At 40.4% G+C, this 18,877-nt stretch overlaps 1 protein-coding gene across 3 annotated transcripts in view; it reads right to left on the bottom strand.

Moving 5' to 3' along the window:
- Positions 1-18,877, bottom strand: part of cntn5 (contactin 5) — a 166,676-nt gene that overhangs the window by 13,884 nt on the left and 133,915 nt on the right. For 2 of the 3 annotated variants that reach the window (XM_086080517.1, XM_086080518.1), the window contains 6 exons: positions 15,448-15,575; positions 14,419-14,606; positions 12,589-12,709; positions 7,803-7,961; positions 6,311-6,460; positions 6,127-6,197 (listed from right to left, as the gene is read on the bottom strand). In XM_086080517.1, coding sequence (XP_085936643.1) covers positions 6,127-6,197; positions 6,311-6,460; positions 7,803-7,961; positions 12,589-12,709; positions 14,419-14,606; positions 15,448-15,575 — 817 coding nt within the window. The remainder of the gene's footprint in view (positions 1-6,126; positions 6,198-6,310; positions 6,461-7,802; positions 7,962-12,588; positions 12,710-14,418; positions 14,607-15,447; positions 15,576-18,877) is intronic. The other variant, XM_086080520.1, reaches the window with a different exon arrangement.

The raw sequence follows: 18,877 nt of genomic DNA, 5'->3' as shown, positions 1-18,877 counted from the left end.
GGAGCATTTGGGCTATTTGGTTGAGACTGAGATGGAGATCACGTCAAAGCTCGAAATATCACAGTTTGCGAGCCGAAATTAGCATTTTGCGACATTGAATAGCAAAACTGATAATAAAACATTTGGAAGAGTCTCCGATTTGTGGAGACGGTCCCAAAACTGCGGGTAGACAGAGGTCGAGGGAAGGCTCTGTGCTAATTACGCCACAGCAGCTAGCTAGCAAAAGAGCTTCGGCTGGCTACTAGTGCGCCAAAACACATTGTGGAGTTGCTCCACAATGTAACTAATCATCTCCGCGGCGGCACATAAGCTACATTTGTGACAAGAATTCTTCATTCTCACAGAAGGAAGACAATAAAAGACTGAGCAGCCGGGCTATTTGCTAAGCTAGCAGATGTACATGGCTAGCGCATTTAACATTGAAATGGGTGACAGATCAGACATTTGACGTTGTTCAGTCCACACCCTGGACCGATTGCCATTCTTCACATTTGACTTGAAGTATGTTATCAATGTATGTTTGAACTGTAGAAAGCTAGCTTACTCATTCAAAACACTGCACAATTTACGGTTGTTTTGGGGGGGGGGGGGGGGTGGCTGGAAGAGACGAATGCTATTTTCATTCCTTTTTTTCTTTTTTCTTTTTTTCTTCTTCTTAAAGAGCTCAGTATTGTTCATTCGGAAATGTCATCATCATTGGTCTTTATTTATTATTATTATTTTTTTTTTATTTATTTATTTTTTATTTTTTTTGTGTGTGGGTGAGTATGTGTATGTGCGTGCATGCGTGCGTGCGTGCGTGCGTGCGTGCTATTTTCATTCCTTTCCATGGGGAAAGTTGATCTGAGATGCGAGCGACTTGCGGTCAAGGAACTCATTCAACTCGCGAGCCAAGCTACCAGTGTATTAATATGCTAATTGGACCCCAGCCAACAATATGTTCCACCGACCCCCGCCAATTGACACCAGCAGGCATCCATTCCATCTGGATGGCGCTCGCCCCTCCATAAGGCGCCCACGGCCCACGTTTCCATTGCACTGCTTCTCCCAGTGGCAGTTGGGCTGCCAGGCACTCGTTAATAACGACGAGTTGATTCCACATCTGTTCACCCCCCCCCTTCCTTTGCAAAAGTGTCCTTCAACCCATCTTAATTACAAATTCTTGGCCTTGCTCATAGACATTCGGGACGTGCCGCATAAAGGCCCCTCGCCCCCCTAACTCCCGACCCGTCTGCGGGCCGAGCCTGCAAGAAGTTCACTCCAATTTCCTCTTGGCTTGCCGACAGATTTATTAGCTTTAGCGGGAGATTACAACCACATTAATACACATCGACGGGTCCATCCGGGGCGGGTCTGACCCGCTGTCTTCTTCCCCTTCTTCTTCTTCTTCTTCTAGGACCCAATTGCATATTCGCTGCATCTTCATCACTGCGACAAGGGTCCCAGGTGGGCTGCGGGGACCGCCTCATCAGCACATTTGTCAAGTGTGACCAAGGTGAGCCTCCCCCACCCAAGTCTGAGACCCTCCATGCATCATCACGCTTGCAAATATCCTCATCCTTTGTACTGAAAAGGATACAGTGATGCCTTGAGATGACCATGCTCACAATTCAAAACACTCACATCTCAAATCATTTTTCTCTATTGAAATGAATGGAAAGGCCATTAATCCGTTATAACCTCTGCACAAGAAAACACACTTGAGGATTTTGTTTTTTTGAATAAGGGAAATAGCACTAATATTTATGGAAGAGGATTAGGGCCAGTGAAGCTAAAAAAGGGTTGGCAGGATTCTGACTTTATTCTCAGTATTCTGACTTTAAAGTGAAAATTCTCACTATTCTCAGAATTCTGACTTTGTGACGTAGAGCTATGAATTGTGGGGGGAAGTCAGAAAGTCAGAATTCTGACATTAAAGTTAGAATTCTGAGATTAAAGTCAGAATTCTTACTTTAAAGTCAGAATTCTTACTTTAAAGTCAGAATTCTAAGATTAAAGTCAGAATTCTGAGATTAAAGTCAGAATTCTGAGATTAAAGTCAGAATTCTCACTTTAACGTCAGAATTCTGAAAATAAAGTGCCAACCCTTTCTTTGCCCTAATTCTCTTCCGTAAATATTGTACTCTCCCAAAAATTTGAATAATAAAACAAAACAAAAAAATAATACAAAAAACGAGTTCGCAGTTTGCGCTTGCAAGTCTAAGCAAAAAAACAAAGTGTCAATTGTCATTCATTTAATAAAGTCTATTATGATTGTTGTGATTATCATCATTATTTAACTAGCTTTAAAACTTCAAGTTTATTAAATTAATTATGCAAATTGATTTATCCAAGTGTAAATGAAACAAAAATATTTATGATTCAGTTAGCAAAAAAATGCAATATTACCATTATTATGACAATTACAGAAATTTTTTTTTTCTAGATATTTACTTTCCTCTAATTAAGTTTTTTCCCCACCTCACAATTCAAGGTCTTTATTACATTCCGTGTTTAGCGCTGCGGCTGAACGTCCCCCGGGTCCAATGAGATAATCCTCTTTATCTCGGACGGGAGCGTCTTATTACAGTAATCACTTCTACCTCTGCTCTGGCGGAAAACAATCGTGCTTTAGCTCGCTGCTCTCTGCTCGCAGGGTTTCTTTGCTAAAAAAAATACAAATAAAATCCTGGATCCAATCCAGTATTGACCCCCCCCCCCCCCCGCACATGATGTAAAAGTAAAACAATCTCTTTTGTCATTGAAAGTAATACATGGATAAGTCACAGCCGAATATATATCGAGTGTGTGTCCATACTAATACTATTGTTTTTATTCCGGGCTAATTCGTTATTGATTTTGCCCCGCAGGGACGGAGCAGCTCTGGCTATATCGGTAAATCAGCAAATAAGATCACACACACCTGATAAAGTGTTTGTTTAAAATAAAAATGCTGCTTTGCATTCTGCTCACGTCGATGTCATCTAAACATTTGTGCTGTTGATTACTCTGTGTTACCTCTGCCAAGGCAGTTTTGTGTTTATTTATATATATATATATATTTTTTTTGTACTGATTTTGACTCTTCCCACATAAGAACATGGGAATTTTTTTTTTTGGGGGGGGGGGGGCTATCATGTTTTTGTTATAGTGGACGACCAGGATAGTATGGCTGTAACGTGTTGTAAATTTACCGAGCTTTTAATGTGACATTTTTAACATGAACCTCATGAAAATCAACTTGCGAATGGGATTGGTTAGCTAGGATCCAATCAGGAAGCAGAAGTGTTGACATCATCCACATTATGCGTTATTTTATTTATATTTATTTATTTATATTTATTTATATTTATTTATATTTATTTATATTTATTTATATTTATTTATTTATGTATTTTTAAATTAATAAATAATTAATAAATTAATTTATCTCATTGAATATCTGGTTGATTGGTTCAATACAAGTCAAATCAATTTAAATATACATACACTTTTAACAATGCCATATTTATTTGGATAAATAATTGTTTAATTGTAATTAAATTAGAAATAAAATAATCCATAAAACTATTTTAAGGGTCTACATTCTATTTATACATTTTGTATCTCGCCTGCTCATTCACCTCGCTTGAAAAGTCAAATGTGTATCCTTGAATGTGCACTAAGAACACGGACATCTTGAATTATGTCATGCATAATTCATACACGCTTTGTGTATCTTTACAGGACTATTTGCCCACTTCAGATGACCACTTAAATGTTGAATAAACTGTTCATAATTCCCTCCACCTTGACTAAGCCTCCTAATTAACATGAGTTTGATTAATGTCATCCTCCTGGCTATTGACACTGGAGACCGTTTGTGTCTTGTTTTGTTGGAATCGAACTTCAGCGGGCCGCAGAATTCTGTTAGCTGGTTTGCAGCACCAGGTGGGAACCGGTGGTAGACGGTAGTTTAGATCCTATTTGGCTAACAAAACTTTTTGTGTGAGCCTTGGTTGCTCTGAATCATGCACTGTCCAATGGTGTTCCACAGGGGTCAATTCTGGGGCCTCTGCTTTTTTCATGGGATCTGCTGCCATCTTAAGAAAACATGGAATTTTCTTGGATGACTGTCAGATAAAGTGTTCTACATATTAAAGGTGAGTTGAGTCATTGGTTAATTCCAAACACACGCCCCTGCTTCCCTTTCTTACTTGTGAATAATTCATGAATTTTAATATAAAAATTCTGACACATGTACAAGGTGTGCATTCATCTGTGATGGTGTCCATGATGCAAATAGGGACGGCGGGGCCTTGGCGGAGGCCCGTGCTCCACTGAGTGTCATTCTATTTTCATTTGGATCCATTTTTAGGTCGGAACAACCCCAGACTCTTGTCAAGGTTTCATCCCACGCTGAAAAACTTTCCTCAGAGTTTTAATTAGAGACCACTCTTGACGGTTGCAAGACGGACGCGGCGTCGCTAATCGACTCGAGCGCAACCGAGTGTAAAGGCTTGTGATTATTTTGCAAAATGTTTCAAAATCGTTCAACCGTTTTGTTCGAGGCTTTGGAGGCAGCCGCATCCATCAACCGCGCTTGATCCCCAGCCCCCCCCACCCCCCCCCCCCCCCGTCCCGTTCTACTCCCCCAACATGTGACAGGTATTCCCAGGTAAGACAAAGTGACAAATGCTAATGAATGGCGCGGGCAGCAGCGGCTTGGGCGTGCGTACCCATTGCGTCACATTCATGGCTGCGGAATTCATGAGGAGCTCACGGTGAAGCTGGCACAGAGCTGGGGGTGGAATGGACTCAAACCCGGACACCTTATTGGCCCTCTCCATTGAATTATGCTTCTTTGAGAGGCGCGAGACCTCATGAAAGCATCTCACCCGCAAACGTCAAGGACTTTGTTTGAAATCAACGAAAGATGACAAGTACTTTAATTTAAAGATGAAGTACATTTCCTACATGTTTCACGATCATTCATCGTGCTTGAGAGAGACGACCCAGAGGTAGTTTTTGCAGGGCCCACAGAATATTGTGTTCTATTGTTCTAACCTATCAAAACAAAGATTAGAGCCTCTTCTTTCATCAGGAAAAAAAGTATAAGTATTTCTATCGGTTTCCATTTTGCAACAATTAGCATTAGAATATAGCTAAGTTTCCCCTTGTTGCAACATGGCCCTGTGGGTTGATCGATTATATTCTGCTTCCACCTGCTGGCCGTTTTTGTAATAACTACCGTTTGCTTCAAGCATTCTCTTCAGTTCTGAGGCCGCATCAAAGCCATTCGCATGCTCTAGCATAAAAGAACATAAAAACGTCTGTTGACACTTAAAACATTTAAAATAGAATGTATTTATACGTTTATGGGAGCAAATGAGTTAATGACCGTCAGTTATACGTGGATTTTAACTACTTTAGAGCACGGCGGGCCTGCTCTAAAAACAGATTACCAATGATGGGACATTGTGATTTTCTAGGAATGAAGACTATAAGTGATTATTTAAAATCTTAAACACTTGCAGAATTGTAAAGATTCAAAGTGCTTTATCCGTTTCCTAATTATTGTGAGAAATTATTAACAGTTCTTCACATACAGTAGATGAGTATCATTCATTATTAAACCCCCCCCCCAATATTTTTCATCTTTCTTTCCTTTGATCCTTCCTCTGGTCCCCCGACAACTTCACAACTCTGGCGGGATTTATAGCAGGTTTCAGGTGAATTAAAGAGCACAAACTCACACGCAGGCGCAGAGAGCGATGATGATAACATGTTGACTCAGGAAGCCGATATAATAATACTGTGCTATAAAAAAAAATCAATAAAAAGAAAAAGAAACAACAACAAAAAAAAAATATTTCAGAAGTGGGTCTCAAAATGGTCGCCGCCCTTCACATTGATCAGAACCCAAGAAATAGCTTTCACTTTCAAAAAGGTTGGCAACGCCTCGTCTAAATCAACAGGGATTGCTCTTTGAAACATACTGGCTGAAAAAAATGCGAGCAGGCAGAGTGGCAACACGTGGACAAAAATGAAATGTTTCTTTGAAGCTGTCTGTCTTAAGGCTCCAGTGGTCACGGTGACATTCGAGTCCCCTCACCCCACTTCGTGCTACAAAAAAAAAAAAAAGAATCAAGCTGCCGCACCGCTTACCTCCCATGAGATGACCAGTTCGTGCCTGCGGCCATTCCCGCCACTCACATTCGCCGGCGCCACTGAGGGCACTGAAGACCATAAAAGAAAAGTTTTCACATTACACACCTCGAAGGCACACTCCAATAAAAAAAAACAAAAAAAAACATTCCCTATTCTTTATGTAGCAGCGGCTCGAAGGTACCTGCTTCTTTAGTTCGGACTCCTCTAGAAGGAGAGCTGGGATCTCCCGTCCCGATGGCGTTGCTGGCGACCACTCGGAACTCGTACTCCACCCAGGGGTTGAGTTCTACGGCCACGGCCGACTCCAGGTCCCCGGTGACGGGCTCCGGGTCTGCAACGGGGTGAGAATTTCAAATCACATATTGGACTCCAAATCCAAAGGTGGCAAAAAGACTCAAAGTCTGTCTGCACTTAACTCATTCACTCACAGCCATTTTCACTGAAGCAACCCGCTTCGCTCCCGGCAGTTTTACTGGATTTTGACTGATTTTGCAAGGCCCGCAGAGTATTGTGTTCTATTGCGATAAAAACATTTGTCTCTTCTTCTAAAAAAAATACATATTTTGCATAAAAAAACATGGAAGAGAAAAAAAAGTGCAAATACGTTTTTGGGAGTGAAGGACAAAGTATTAATAACGTGTTTACACGTCTTTGGGTTTGACTGAAGAGGTAAAGATACTTTTGTAAAATTGTAAAAAAAATGTGGAGACTGCTTCCCGGCTTGCTCGCTCTGTTTGTCTGCCTTGAAATTCCCCAAGAAAACAGTCAACCAATCAGTCAAGCTCTCATCTGCTGTTTATCTCTCTATATGCATTCTTTTTACACCATGTTGTAAATGGAAGTTGAGAATTGCAACTATCCTATTTTGGAAAAGCAAATAAAGAGCATAACGGGGTAGAAGTAAAAAGTTGTCTAAAAAATTAATATGCAAATTATAGTTACCTGAAAAATTCTCGCAATATAAGAATAAACTACTTGTACTTCATTACTTGCCACCATTTGTTTACAACACACAGTGTAGCCATTGTTTCATATTTAATCCAGCGTTCAGAGCCATGAAAACAAGACAAAAGAGAGCATTAAGCATTTAGCTTTGCATATTTTTTCTTCACTGGGTGGTCACAACCCGCTTTCTGTCGTTTGTCTGAAAACGGCTTCCAAGGCACATTTCAATCCGTCGTCGGCAAGGTTTTACACGGAGCTGAGCTTTCGTAATCCCGAGGGCGGAGAAACGCGCTTGCGAACGTATTTGCTAATCCTCAGTGGCGCTACGTGCTAACGAAGCGTCATCCGGCGAAAGCTGTTGTAATTATCTCAACAAAGTCGAGTACGGCGACAGCATCCTGGAAACGCGCTCACAATACATCCAGATTAGGTTTCTCACAATAATGCTAATTCGCATAAATTCTGAGCGTCCGTCTACGCTTGAATGCTAATTGATGCCTTTGGTGTTAAAATACAGAATATAAGCACATATGCCAAATAAGCATGATTACACAGTATCTCCTACTTGAGGCCAAAAAGGTTACCGGCAGATACAAAGCATGACATAGAATACAACCCCACATTTTTTTTGTTGTTGCTGAAATTCAACTTGTTGAATTGACCTCCGATTAATTTGTTTTCGAGTTCAGTCAAAAATCATTTAGCGCGGTGGGCTCTGTATTGTTTACCTGTTTTGACCGTTTGCCATCCTAATGAAAAGGGGCTGCGTGCCTGTAGGTGGTAGGTACTGATCGGACTGTGGTTGTCCAGGCCGCGGGTCCACGACAGAGTGGCGGTGGTTTCGGTGATCTCCTCCACGATCACCACACCGGGAGGGCCAGGAGGACCTAAAATGTTGAGAAAGATGAGAAGATCAAATGAGATGGTTTGCATTTTTTTTTTTTTTAGGTTCTTCACCAAGAGTGGTAGCAGCGATGTCAAGAGTGTGGAAGAGATACCAGGACACAGGATAGGAAAGGAAATTGGAGGGTCACACAGTGATCCATGTGCTAGACTGCTCGCAGTGTACTTCACCTCCTATTAGTCACGCAATGCCAACCGGACATTTTCATGAATTTATAGAACCCCGGAGGGCAAAACAGGACGTAAGAAAATGGTCTGTACTCGCAAATGTCCTACCAAAAGAGGACGTTTGGTCACCCTAACATGGAAGAGATACCAGGCTACAAGCCAGTACAATAGAAGGTGGAGAGAGATTCAAAAGTCTGGACTACCCTTGGAATAAGCATTGCTGAAAGTGCATACAGGCAAGTGGAATCAATACGGAGAGACAGGCCAGTGAACCAGGAGAGTTTTGGGAAACCAAACTATCATTCGAGGACCGCCCAGAGAAGCAAGTGCTAGCTAAAGATACAATTACATGGGTCTCATCAGCAGCATGCCTGGATGTTATACGGAGCGCATACAGGCTTGTGAATGTGATACCAGGCTAGCTAGAGGGTGATGGGACATGTTTGAAGGGCTGTGCTAAACCAAAAGTAGAATCTTGTCACATTTTGAGCATAGCCGGACAACATAGGGAGTGCATACAGACACACGGAAGAGCTACCCAAAAACAGGAATAGCCAAGGAAAGTCCCACTGAGCTGCACGTGCTATGGCAACATCCGTCGTCACCTCCAGAACATGCCCTGGCATTGTAAGGAGTGCATACAGGCACAAAGGAGCGATACCAGGAAACAGCCAGAGGTACCCTTCTGTTGGGGGAGTGCATAGAAGGTACACAGACAAGATATCAAGGAAGCTTGGGGTAGACCAAAGCATAGGAATATCAGTGGACTGCCACACAGGTATCAAATTTTGTAGGGAGTACATATATGCAGGTGCTAGCTAAAGATACAATTACTTGGGTCTCATCAGGAGCATGCCTGGGTGTTACAGGGAGTACATACAGGCTTGCGAATCTGATACCAGGCTAGCTCGACGGTGATGGAACATCTTTGTAGGGCTGTGCCAAACCAAAAGCAGAATCTCGTCAGACAGTATAGGGAGTGCATACAGGCACACAGAAGAGCCATCCAACAACAGGAATAGCCAAGGAGAGTCCCACTGAGCTGCACGTGCTTTGGCAACATCTGTCGTCGCCTCCAGAGCATGCCCTGGAATTGTAAGGAGCGCATACAGACACAAAGGAGAGATACCAGGAAACAGGCAGTGCACTAGGGAAAAATGAAGCCGCGCATGGCTCCTTCTGCTGGGGGAGTGGTACAAGTTTGGGGTAGACCAAAGCATAGGAAGAGCAGTGGACTGCCACACAGAGAGTATGTTGCAGGGAGTACATACATGGACAATTTGGAGTCTTCAGTGGAAGCTAACAAGCATGCTGTTGGAATGTGGAAGGAAGCCAGAATACCAGAAGCATCGCAAGAATATGAAAACGTCACACAGGAAAACCGGAGAGGGAATTTGAACCAAGAACCTCGGCGTTGTGAGGCAAATGTGCCAACCACTAATGCAACGTGCTGCTTACATGACGGCTTGTCAAGACCGGAGGCAATTCGCACAAATTGGCCAGTGGGCATTCATAAACAACATTCTGCTCCAGTCGGAATCAATACACAACTGCTGGAAATGAGAATGATGTCATCATGAAGGCAATTACACAAACGAATTAGCATGAGTAGCCGTAATCTTGTAATCTCCCTCAACTAACCAAACAAACAAACAAACAAACAAAGCCGACTGAACAGCAAACACAATCAGAGCTGATCTGAGAGAGGAACACGTTGCCTTTTTGGGGTGAAGCCTTTCGATGTCAGAACTCGCCGTGTTCCAATAAAAGTGAACATATGTTTACCTGCGTCGAGTTTAGCGAATGCCATCATCGCGGCAAAGGCGGGGGGGAGGCTGAGCTGGGGCGAACAGCTGGCGTTCTTTCCAATGAAAGGCAATGTGCTGTGTCCCCAGCAAGGTGTCCCGTTAGAAGGTTACCGGAAAAGCGGCTCACTGACGACTGGAAATGAGAACACACTCGGAACGCGCCGCGCTGCTGCGGTCGCAAAAGCTAATCTGGAAGCTAGTTGTGATCATAGCCTCCACTTTTTAATTGCTTGTTTACAAACAAAGCATCGCATAAAAGTTGCCATATATCACACCTCAAGTGAAGTTAAAATGTCATTTGGAGTGCTTATAGTAGCAATAGTGGCGGCCATTATCTACGATTGCAGCACACGCCGTTGAATTTAGTGACCGAGGGCTATTTGGTGTAGCTGCAGTCCGGCTCCCCTTAAAGCCCGCAGCGTTGGATGAGTCACGTCTTTGAACAGATATATGGTGAGAGTCCACTGGGAGTTTGGTTGTTTTGTGTCAGTCGACCTGACCTGGATGGGGGGTTCTTTTTTTTCACGGTGTTGTGCTGCGAGCTAGCAGCTCGCGAGCTAGCGGCAAGTCCTTAAAAATGTAGTGCAGCCAATCCAAGGACGAGTGAATTCTTTCAACTAGGAAGCCATTCCACAATGGAAAGAAATGCTATTTATTTTTAGCTATGGAAAATAACTAGGAAGATTTCTTCACTTTTGTTATGATTTTAATATATACACAAAAAGTGGAAGTAGAAGCTCCTCTTCTCATTATCCTAGCTTTCATGCTAACAAAAGCTAGCATTGCCATTGGCCCAGCAGTATGTGGGGCATTAAAACACCTGGCAACTGTTGAAAAATCATTAAAAAAACAAAACCTACATAAAATATTGCGATCCTGAAAGGGTGGTCACAAATAAATAAATAAATATACTGTACAAAAGTAAAGCACAGAGACCTGGAAAAATCTATCGCACAGCAACATAACATATTATATGCGCTTCGTTCCTAACAATGGCTGAAAACAAGTATGTTTTCTCAGCAAAAGTTGGGAAGAAGCCAGCCACAGAGACCAGAGTCCGAAACGGTCCCCTTCTCTTTGTGGCGTCAACAATGTGGTAGATATTAAATTAAGAGCGGTTCCAGTCATCCAGCAAAATCAAACCCAATTTACTTTGCGCTGGATGACAGGTCCTGTCGGCTCCGCTTAAGACCAACCTTGCGAACACGGGGCCAGCCAGACTCTCACACTACAATATTCATAGACTCGCTTCAATTAAAAATAAACGACATACATCCATAAATGTTAAATGTTTTAATTGTAATTAAGCGCATGACTTCAATAGTTAGTTAACTCACGATTAATCGCAGATTTTATATCTGTTCTAAATGTACAATAAAATATTTTTTTCAAAGTTTCATACTCTTGTTAACATAAAAGTGGGGAAAAACTACACCGAACCCATCTTTCTTTCACAGAAACGTCGATGTGGATTACAGAGATCACACTAATTCAATATTTAGGCGATACAACTAAAAACTTTAAAATTTTATGATTTGATGGAGTTTAACCGCCTTCAAATAATGTATAAAGCCTATCATTAAATTTTACCAATTAACATGCAAATAAAATTAATTGAAAGGGAAAGTGAGTACAAATTAAGAGGAACAGATATTTTTGCCAAACCTAAATACAGAACAAAACAAGAAAAACGATGTATTTCAACTCAAGGTTTCAGTCTGTGGAACAATCTGGATTATAAAACGAAATCATCTCACTCTATTTGTATTTTTTTTTTAATGTATAAAAGCAAAATTACTGGAAAAATATATATAGCACAATTGAATTATTTTGTCTAATTGTTACATTGAAAGCGCCTTGACTGCTTGCTGGCATTTATTTTGTGTTGATCATTTTTTTGTGTTGATTAGGAGCAGATATCATAAGTTTGACTTCTTTCTGTCTCCTTTAATTTCTTAAAAAAAAAAAATTTTTTAATAAAGAATTTTGAATTAGAATTTTGAATTAGAATTCTGAATTAGAATTTTGAATTAGAATTTTGAATTAGAATTTTGAATTGAATTGAAAATGTTAAATTACAATATGGCTGCATCTTTTAGTCATTGATACAGTAATTTCATAATAATTCATAAACTTGAGTTAAAATTAAAAAGATGCACTGAACTGTAAAAAAACGAGTGTGATATTGGTTTGTGTTTAGGTCACTTTTCTGCCACTAGATGGCATCATTGCATTTGTAAGACATTGGTGACAGAGCAGTGCATTTTTCTTTTTATATTAAGAGCTATCTAATGTTTAACATGAAGTAACTTGTGAAATTCTGCACCTTTTTAAAATTGTAAAATACAACTTGACCCCAGTCTTCGCAAATATTATTATATGATTACATTTATTACTACAAAATTTTGACATGGAGGTGTCTTCTGCATTGCGACTGGAATTCCCCCATTACAGGTTTTTCAGGTCATTAATCCTGAGTTTAAAAAATGAGTGCCCTTAAAGGAACTTAAAATTAACTCCAAAATAATGCACTCATTTTGACACCCCTAATATATACGCAGTATATGCAGCGATAATACGATATAATATCCAAATACAATATTCGTGGCTCCAATATGACATCAAACGAGCTCACCTCGAACAAGAAGTTCCGACTCTGCGCTCATGGTGTCGGCGCTGGTCTGCGCCCTGCAGCCGTACTTCCCAGCATGCTTCAGCAAAATGCTCCTAATCATCAAATCCACCGTGGACGACTGCTGCAAAGACATACAAGTCAGACATGAGAAGGATCCGGAATGCGCTTGAAAGGAAACCGTGCAATTCCTTTACATCTCGGAGCTCAAGCGGCTGGGAAAAGAAAAAGAAAAAAAGATTCCTGTTAAATTCAGCCGCTCGTTCCTGGGTTTTCGTTTTTTTTTTTTCTTCTTCCTTTTTTTTGCTCTGGGAAATGAGAAGTGCCGTAGGCTGCAAACCCATGCGGCCTCCTTGCAAGGCTGCTTAGCATCGATCCCGATTAAAATTGCAGAGCGCGCCTCCACCGCCAACAGGGAGGTGGTGCTGCTCAATGTCATCCAGTGGCGAGACGACGACTTGTCAGGACAGATGTGACTTAAAAGTACTGTAGGTGCAAGTTTCGAGCAAGTCCCACGGTACTGTAGCAAAAAAAAAAAAATCAAGCAAGCCAAGTCGCGCTCCCACCAGAGGTGATTGCAGGATCAGAGGTTTCGGGGGGTGCTGAGCTCCCGCCTGGCCAGATAAATTTCACTCTTTTGGACATTTGAATGCATTTCCATTCCCACATTCATCAAACAAAGACTTTTTTGTTGTTGTTGTTGTTGCAAAAGTCTGTCACTAAACCATCACAACAACAAAAAAAAAAGGCTATTTAAATGTTAAGCCACAGCCAAAGAGGAATGGATGGAATTTTTATGATAAATATATTATTATAATAGTGGTAACTGAACACTCATTTTGATATAGCAGCACTCTCCATGCACATTAACAGCATGACTTTTCTTAGCGACTGCTATAACAAAGATAGACCCTGGACTTTTACTGTACCATATTTTATAGATTATACAGAGTAAGGCACAGTTGTTTTTTCATAGTTTAGCTGATCTTGTGACGATGCGTATACATTCAAATTAGAGCTCGGACTGGCACCCAAAATTCCTGTTCCATAATTGTGTTGACCTTCTTTTGACGGTCGACAAAAATATTAAAAAAAATAAGTAAATACAATACAATAAGTAGAGTGAGACGTAGTCATGCATTACCACTGGTGGCCAGAAGGTGGCGGTAATGCACCAAAAGTTTTTTTCCAAACGCTAAAGTAAAGTAGAAGACGAAATGGAAAAAGAATAAGAGGAATAATTATGGCAACTAGCAACAAGGATTTACTGCACCAATCGCCGCAATAACCGACCATAATTCTACTTTTGGCCACAAGGAGACGAGGATTCTAGTTAAGAAGGTAAGCCATTTTAAACTAAAAACAAAATCTTATGCCGAATAAGCGTATGTTTTTGTGTGTGTTCGGAGAGGCAGAGCGGGCTCCCCTTGTTAATTTCCAAACATTATGCTTGTGCTTGGACTGTTTCCATATGTACTTCCTGATGTACTGGATTGAGGAACGTGTTTTTTTTTTGGGGCACTCTGAATAACCGAATAGCACATTTCAGCGTGAAGCTCGCAACAATTAGGAAACTGGGGATTTTAAATTTTTCGTGAATTTTTTTTTCCCAAAAATACAATAATTTCTTTTTTTAAACTACGGTTAAAAATAATACAAAAAAATAAAAAAATAACATTAATAGAAATATATATATATATATATATATATATATATATATATATATATATATATATATATATATATATATATATATATACACACTACCACATCCAAATAAAACCAAATTATTTCTAAATGCAAAATAATGAACAAAGTGACATTCCTGCTTACTTTGGCTCGGACAGTCTGGATGTACTCAAAGTGGCCGCCGGCCTGATGGAAGCTGATTGGCTTGTGGTTGAACATCCACTGGAAGGTGACGTCCAGCGAGGTGTCGTGCGTGGCCTTGCAGCTCAGCACCACGCTCTCGCCAACGGTCACCTCCACGCGGCTCGGGCTCAGCTCCACGCGCATGGCCTCTGCAAGCACAAAGCTGCTGCACTGTCACCTCAGAAGGAGAGCCCAGCTCTGGCTGTGACGTCATCAGGTTGTTGCTAGGCAGATTTCCTGGGGCTTAATCTCAACTGCCCCGAGGAACGACTTCATTAGAATGCTTCAAAGTTTGTACAGTTCGGAAATGAGTTGATTTTATGTTGTACGGTGCTTAGTTTCTTTTTTATAAAATGGAATATTACAGTTTTCTTTTTTGTTTTTTTTAAAAGATAAATGACTTCTTTTTTTTTTACAACACTTAACATAAACAAGACCACCAAAATTGTGATATTTTCATAATGATGTAAAACTTAAAAATATATATATATCCATCCTTCCATTATCTGAACCTCTTATTATTGTGGAAAAAAAGTAAAAATAACAATGTATTTCTTATATAGCACAAATTATTATTAAAATAGACTTTTCCCCTAAAATTAGGATTTTTTTTTCATGATGATTCACAACTTTGTAACTCATTTAGTGTTGTAGATAGTTGTAGACGTCAAAGATCCATTTTTACTGGGCTGAAAGTTTTTAACAGAAAAAAAAAAATCATAAAAAAATTGTGATAAATTATAACCATTCATATCGAAAATTACAACTCTTAAAAAAAAAAGCAATTAAAATGAATCTACAATAATATATATATATTTTTCCTTGTAATTTGAAACCGTGCTTACAGAAAGACACTAAAAAAATAATGTTCGGCCAAATGAAGTGAAATCGGCAAAAATAAATAAAATGGGGGAAAAAAATGTGTTTAGGGCACTGCCCCACTTTGCCCCGAATGTGACAAATAACGATAGCGCCTGGGGCATCACTTACCTTTCACCCACAGCGTAGCCGTCATCTCGGCCCAGCCCAGCTGATTCTCCGCCCGGCACACAAAGTCGCCTTCGTCCGCTCGGCTGGCGTTGACGATCCTCAGAGTGTTGTTCCTCAACAGCAACATCCTGACGCAAAAGCAACAATAATCATCATCGTCATCACCGCCGAATTGTTGTCATTGACGACAAGTGGACTGATTGAAGTTTGAATTGCCCAAAACGATACCTGGTAACGGTCGTCGGCCATTGCTAAAAATAATTTGATGAATTGCCCTGTATTGGATTGTTCGTGAGAAGCTACCTGCCTCCTATTGGCCGATCACCCAAAAATATAATATATATATAATATATATAAATATAAAATTTGTGTATTTAGAGCGTAATCTGCAATGACGACAAGTTGACATTAAAGCCTTTCAGTGCAGATCAATGAGCAATTTTTATATGCTAATGAGGCTGACCCGCAGGTAACGGCATGAGTCGGCTCGCATCTCCGCAAGGATTTAAAGCGCAGATGTTCCTCGAGATACAGTCGACGATAAGAACGTTTCAGTCGGGGGGGGGGGGGGTTGGGGGGGGACAGCAAAGATAAACGACACTTTGACTTCAACAGCTTTTTGCTTTTGAGGTCGAGAACAAAAGCGCCGCATCCGTTGCCTGACTATCAATTCTTGGGGTTGGGGGGGGGGGGGGCATTCTTTTAAAAGAACACAATTGCCTTATTTCATAGCATTTTTTGTTTTTTGTTTTAAATAAAGGTACGGAGGAGCGTTGCACTCACGAATCCGTCTGACGAAGGCTGTCAAAAGGGAGTCTTGCATTTCGCCAGCACGTACTCTGGGGAGACGGCGAGTGTAATCGACGGGAAAAACAAACAGGTGAACATGCCGGGACTGGTAAGTAGCCGCTGAAGGACGCGGCAAGCAAAACTCCTGCTGGAGAACGGAGACGGGAAGAAATGGGGACTCCAGTCATATGATTTGACTCCACTTAGACTTAAAGGAAGAGTTTCAATGCAATGAAAAAAAATCATTCATTTGGAGTCGTATTTAAAAAAAAAGAAAAAGAGCTATTTGTCGGATGATTTTTTTATTTAATTTGATATTGACGCTACCGTTGTAGTATAAATACTGTATTTCCATGTTTGACTACAGCTCCCGTTCATAAATGTAGTTAAGATTCCGCTCCCTCTATGTTTCTTTTTATTTATCGTTCTTGTGTAAGTGTAAAAAAAGAATCGGTTCTTTTTCTCACTTAGCCGACCGTATTTTGTCTACTCATCGTCGCAGTTCATGTAGCTGAGAGAAATCAGAAGCAAATTAGCATTTCTGCTCAACAGGTAAGTTTATCACCTTGTTTCGATTTTTTTAAATAGTATTTCAAAAAATTAAATGTCCACCTTAACATTTAGTGTTATCGTAACATTCTATTAGAAATACGTCACTCGTGCTGTCAACGTAGCAGCTAAGGCTAATGCCGGCTTGGCTACATTGTGAATGCTAGCTTGATATTTGAATCGTATTAGCAGTTTTAACATAGCGAACTACCCGTTGAAGCGCTTCAAGCGGTTAACCGAGAATAGTTTAGGACCTTCAGATGCGATTGTGAACGTGTTAGCACAGCTAACTGCAGCGATACGAGTACAGATAATCTGTGCAAAGTGGCTAATGTGTGATTGTATGACTTGACTTGTGACTCATTTAACCTAAGTAACGACTCGACTTACTTGAAATGCAATTTGACTTGGTTTATTTTTACAACACTAACTTTGGACTTTTTTTTAATTTTTTTTATTTGAAGTTTAAGATTTAAGACTTTCTTATGATTTGCACATGTGAATTACTTCCACTTTTGGAAGACATCGTTCCATTATGCTTCAGTGCAGGAAGAACAGTATTTTTGCCCCCCCCACCCCCCCCCCCATTTTTGTCATCTATTTCAGGCTTGTGAGGCGTCAATGCCATTCAAATTAATTAATATTGTTTGGCATTTAAATCTACGCCCCCCTCCCCTTCATCATGCACGAAGCTGATTGAAATTGGCAAAGAGGAAGCCGGGAAGGCGTGACCGAATCTTGACAAGCGCAATTCACGAGGCAATCTGCAGCCGGGAGACATTTTTCAAACGAGCGCATTAGGAAATTCACGTCCCCCCCCCCCCCCCCCCCCCCCCACCACCATCCCACAAGGACGCTGACACACAGAGGACAAAACGGGGACCGGCATTATATTTAAAGCAAAGAATCACAATATAATAGTGACCTATTTGAAAAAGATGACAGAATTAAAAATCTTATTTACACCACAAATAAGGTAAAGGTGTCATTTCATTCGAGTTTTTCTACCACTCAGAGGGCCTATTATAACTATGAAACCATTTATACGTCTAATCCACTCATTATATTCCTTCTTAGGGTCTGAGCCCCGATTATGAGTAATCTAAGCTCAAAAAGGTTTTGGTAACACTTTTGTTCTATTTGACAAACTTCGGCCACAATATAGCTAAATCCAGGTCCAGAAAGTGAAAAAAAACCCTGCCATAGTTTGGCTTTAGCCCCTTGTGCTAGCTAGCTAACGAGCATGTAAACGAGCACGCGGGGAGCTAGCTTAGGAGCTTGCTAGCTAGCACCTGGTGCTAAAGCCAAACTGTAGCAGGATTTTTACTTTCTGGACCTGGATTTGCCACCTGTGGCTATGAATCAGATATACCATGCACATTAACTCATTCACTGCCATTGACGATTATAAACGTCAAAAAATCATTTCAACTATTTCTATTAGTTTAACATCTTTTTTCTGCTTTTGTTCATAAAAGTATAATAATTTTTTTTATTGTACATTTAGAACAGATATACAATTTGTGATTAATCGTGAGTTAACTATTGAAGTCATGCGATTAATTACGATTAAAAAATGTAATTATTATTAATTAACTCATCAGGCGATTAATTGTTTTACATTTTAATTAATACAATGACGTCACTAGTTAACTCACAATTAATCACAAATGTTATACCTGTTGTAAATGTATTTTTTTTCTCTCGAGGTTTTCATACTCTTGTTAAGTGGAAAAAAAAATGTTAAACTAATACAAATAGTTTAAATGAATTTTTGACGTTTAACTTGCCGCTACAAAGAAGATATCATATCATGTATCATAAAATACAAGTGAATGTTAATGTCAGGTTAGAGGGCATTGGGTATTGTTTTTTTCTAGTAAAAGTGTGCTCCATTTGCTTTAACCACTTATTCATGGGATGTCAAAGGGAGCCAGGTTCGATTCCCCTGTTCTCCCACATCCCCAAAAACAAAGACTCTAATGTCTGAGTGACTTTGAATGTGAAAGGTGGTTTGTCAATGTGTGCTTTGTGATTGACTGGCAACCGGTCCCGGGGTGTACAAAATGGAGGGCTTGGCATTCAGCAATAA

The sequence above is a fragment of the Leptonotus elevatus genome, chromosome 7 (assembly GCF_054856555.1).
Source record: "Leptonotus elevatus isolate MCC_2025b chromosome 7, RoL_Lele_1.0, whole genome shotgun sequence".
Lineage (NCBI taxonomy): Eukaryota > Metazoa > Chordata > Actinopteri > Syngnathiformes > Syngnathidae > Leptonotus > Leptonotus elevatus.
The sequence above is the reverse complement of the archived record's forward strand: the minus strand, read 5'-3'. Positions and strand labels throughout refer to the sequence as shown.